The sequence below is a fragment of the Halyomorpha halys genome, unplaced genomic scaffold (assembly GCF_000696795.3).
Source record: "Halyomorpha halys isolate HHAL.00 unplaced genomic scaffold, Hhal_1.1 Scaffold464.1, whole genome shotgun sequence".
NCBI classification, from domain to species: domain Eukaryota; kingdom Metazoa; phylum Arthropoda; class Insecta; order Hemiptera; family Pentatomidae; genus Halyomorpha; species Halyomorpha halys.
Genome location: NW_027108519.1, coordinates 341,147 through 345,732, shown reverse-complemented (window position 1 = coordinate 345,732; position 4,586 = coordinate 341,147). Strand labels below are relative to the sequence as shown.

The following is a 4,586-nucleotide window of genomic DNA, read 5'->3' as shown; positions in this document are numbered from 1 at the left end:
AGTTCCAGGAACATACATTCCTTTTGGAGATGGTCCTCGGATATGTATAGGTAATATTTTCTCACTCAAATATTTATTATAAATTATATACCATGAATGTAATTGGCAAACATCTTATTGTTGCGAAGGAAAACAAAGAAAAAAAAACCGACCATTTTATTTTATTTACGGATTAAACAAATATTTAGCATATGTTTGTTTGGAACCTGTCTGGTTGAATAAAATTACTATTATTATTCAAGCAGAAGTGTAATTTAAGTTTTCAATTTTGCATACAAAAGATATTCATCACTAGTATGAAAAGACAGTTTCAAAAATAGCTCTTAATATTGCTTTTCACAACTGACAAACTGTCCTGATTTGGTGAAAAACCTAACCAGGTTAATTAACGATAAATTTTCATATTGATTGCATATTCCAAATTCTTAGAAAACATTTTTATGTTTCTAAAACTAGTCTATGGATATGAAATAAATTTTAGGATTAAAAATTCTTAAGTGGCCAAATGTATTTCAAAATTCTGTATTATTTTATTGAAAATACAATTAATTTTATTATTAATATGATTAATTCCTTATTTATTAAAAATCAGGATTCATAATAATAATTTTACACAAATGAAAAATTCTTAAATTTTTGTTATAGGAATGCGATTTGCCATGTTAGAGATGAAGTTCGCTCTTTCCAAACTTCTGTTGAATTATAATATTCAATTAAGTAAATCAACTGAAACTCCCCGAATGTCGCCTAGAGGATTTTTGAATATACCACTGAATGGAGTAAAATTTTTAATAACAAAAATATAAAATGTTCTTTGTGTAACTGTAATATGCATACTTTTTTAAATATACAACTTGTTTGATTTTTTACAAATAATATACTGTTATTATATTATCTACTTTTTTATTTTAATCATCTACACTTATTTTCCTTAAGATTAGGAGGTAGAGTTGAACTCTCTTTGGCTACTCCAATTAATTTGTTGTCCTAACTCCAAACTTCCTGATTAAGTGTTATGTTAATTATGTTATCATTATTTTTCATATTGTATTTACCTTCGTTTAACATACACATTTTCCTGTGTAATGTTTCTTTTAAATGCACCCTTATTCAAAATTTAAAAAATATGTTGATATCATTATTCTTCACAGAGAAAAAGTTATGAATGAACGGATGCCACAAAAATTATTAATATTTGATAATTGATATCAGTTAGCATTGAACTAATGTAATGTTGATCTAACTAATGAAATATCATAGGTTTACAACTGATACAGTAATTTTTTTTTTTACATTTAAGACATATTTATATTTGAAACTTAGCTATATAAAAATATCAAATCAAATACTGAAAAATGTTTAAAATGGATGGCTGACTGCCAAGAGACCATCACTAAGATCTTAAAACACAGAGGAAAGAACAAAAAATCACATATCTAGCAAAAAAAGCCTGAATTATAAAGACAATACTATAAATAAGTAAAAGTAAGACTTAGAAAGAAAAAACTCCAAAGAGGTATTGCCTTCAGAAGGTAGGTAAAGCCACTTCAACTTGATCTACCACCAGAAGATATTGCAGAGACAGTGCCTGAAAAACCTAAGGATAAATCCTATGAAGCAACTAGCCTCAGCAGATGTAGTAATCAGCAGATAGTTCGCCATCGATCAAGCAACTGTAGTGGAAGCGGGGGAAAATGAGAGAGGAGATGGCGGGTATTCTGAGGAATGGAATCATGGAATTTTAGGCATTGTAGAAGTACAGTTATGGATTTACATGAGTTTTAGTTCTGTGAACTAGTCTAAATACCTGGAAAGTCTGGTTAGAAACGACAACAAAGTAGAGAGTGAAATACAGACCAGGATAGCAACAATGCCATTGCTTACTGCATATACAGAGTAATGAAGTTAATAGCATTCTTCAGAAGAATTAAAGTCATAATCTACAAAACCATTGTAAGACCAGTAATCATGTATGGGTGTAAAACATGGCCCTTGACTAGAAAATCATAATAGATGCTAAACTCTTAGGAGAGAAAAGTGTAGAGAAGAATATGGAAGGGAGTTGCTAGGAATTAGATTTGGAGAAGAAGAAGGAATGAGGAGCTGAGGATTTTTTCAGGGAACCCAACATTGTGGCACTAGTAAAAAGAGCCTAAATAAGATGGATAGGACATATGCAGAAAATACCCAATAAAACTTTCTATGTGAGAAACTGGATGGCAAACAAGGAAGAGGTTAGTTGAATGTGTAAGGATATTCCACTACGAGTAAATATTGGACACCAGGGACTCTGGTGCAGGAAATACTTAGAGCCAAATGGAAACTAATTATTGATTAGAATTAGTTAAGTCTAAATTAAATAATTATTGTTAAAAAACAACATTTATGTACCATTAAGTAAATAAATAACTATTTAATGAAGAATCAAACTATTCATTTAAAGGGCAAATATATTTGGCTGTGTAAGTAATATTAAAGGAGATACTATGAAAAATGACTGAAATAAATGTAAAGAAAAGGTTACAGCAAAGGATAATTTAAAAAACACAATGAATGTAAAAGAAGTGAAGGGTCAGAAATAGTTAATAAAGTAAGGAACTGTAAACAAATAAAATGAATTAAAATTAAATAACATGAAAATAAACAATATATGAATAAATAATTAAATAAACCTATTTAAATGAAAACCTATTCCCAAATAGTCAATTCATTAAACCACCCATAACATTTCGTCCAACCCTCATTCATACTTTTATCCTATATCATTATTATTAATTTTTTTTACTTGTGTCTTGTGTATTACCTTCTGATACTATTTTATCTTAGGATACTTTTCTTCATTGGTTTTATTAGTTTTTTAACTAACAGGTTCAACCTTCCTGTTGAGTTTGGAAAATTTTAATTTTTCATAATAGAGTTAGTTAAATAAAGATATTTTAATATAGTCGAGAAATCTGGCCAAAAGTATTGGTAAATTTAAAAATTTGACCCTCTTAAAAAACTGTTGTAACAATACCTCTGATAGGACTTAACTAGGTTACTTATATTACTCAAAAACTTGGATAATTCATTTATTTATACCTAATAAACCCAGTTAAATATATACAACTAAGTTATATGCATTAATATAAGTACAAATACATCTATAAAGTACAAACACAAATTGAAATTTAAAGGATATAGATAGAATATAATATATAGCATCATATAATATTATATAAAATATAATTAGGAACGATTAATATAATGGAAAACTTAATAGAGGAATTATCTTGATAAAAATAAAAATAAAACAGTATTAGTTCTTCATTAAATATATCATTTATATAGTACATAGCAACAAGAGTAAAAAGTACCTACCGATCTAAGATTGATTGATATGAAATTTTGATTTAATTTATTTTTTATTTTAACGTAATGATATTAGCTCATACAGTATAACTTGATTTTAAAATTAATTGATGTAATAGCGCTAAATACAGTTTTTGTTGGCAAAAATTATTCCTAAGACAAATTATAATCCGAAATAATAAATGAGATCGATTATCATATTTCGATTAGTACAAGATCTAGTTAGCGTTGATGCTTGTATAGACCCGGGCCGTAATGAACCTTTGTAAAATATTATCAGTAACAATAAATTACAGTTACAGTTTACTTAATTACAGTTTAATTATAACGCTGTCGTAGATAAAAACAACTGTTTATAAGGAAATCTCATCTAGTAACCGTTCTTTCGTATAGAAGTATCTCCTTGAATATCTAAACTTAAAAAAAAGTTTGTTTTAGTTTTAGTCGTACACTGATATTAGCGGGAAGACATGTTACTGAGTCTCAGTGAAGAGTACAGGTAATGGCTTCATACATTATTACCATTTTTATCTTGTAAAAATTAAGAGTGATATTATAATTATTGTATATTAAGACAAATAAGCGTATTTATATTGCATTAAATATCTTTGCTTAGTCGTGACAAAATAGATATGAAATCATTATTTTTTTTCAACACTTAACAACTTCAGATAGTATAAATCCAAATTCTGTGATTTACTCTATTTTTCTAATGATTCCTTAAGTATGTACTTTGTTTCTAATCATAGATTAATTTTAAATAGTAACAATGTAATGTTTTTTAACTCAAATTATCATAATAACATCCTCAATTAATAGTTATTCCTTTCGACTTTATAGGGTTAACCGAATGCTATAGATATAAACGCAATTTTAGGATATTTAATTAGATTATTCCTCCCTTAACAAAAACTTCATTTCACAAGTGTGACTACAACCTCACTGCCATATAACAAAAATAGCCGGTACTGAAATGGTCACTTTTCCAAATTTGATTTAAGTAACAATTAGTGTATTAAGATGAATAATAATAAAGGTTTCGCGATCCCGAAGGTTCGATGCCGGTACCACCAATCGCTCTCTACATACTGTACAAGAGCCAAATAGAAGAGAAATGCAGTTCAATTTTTGATTACTTTAATGAAAACTATTTATAATTATTGGTCAAATGACTTCTCTGGTCCTTGTGAAAAATAGGAGCCATAAGTAGCGCAACTTGTGGCCATTATGAGAAC

General features: G+C 28.0%; 1 protein-coding gene across 1 annotated transcript in view; it reads left to right on the top strand.

The window, feature by feature from the left end:
* Window positions 1-894, top strand: part of LOC106683093 (probable cytochrome P450 6a13) — a gene marked incomplete in the record, with an annotated part of 18,789 nt that extends 17,895 nt beyond the window's left edge. The window contains 1 exon segment of the mRNA XM_067046846.1: window positions 646-894. Within this exon segment, the coding sequence (XP_066902947.1) occupies window positions 646-806 (161 nt within the window).
* Between the last annotated feature and the right edge of the window lie 3,692 nt (window positions 895-4,586).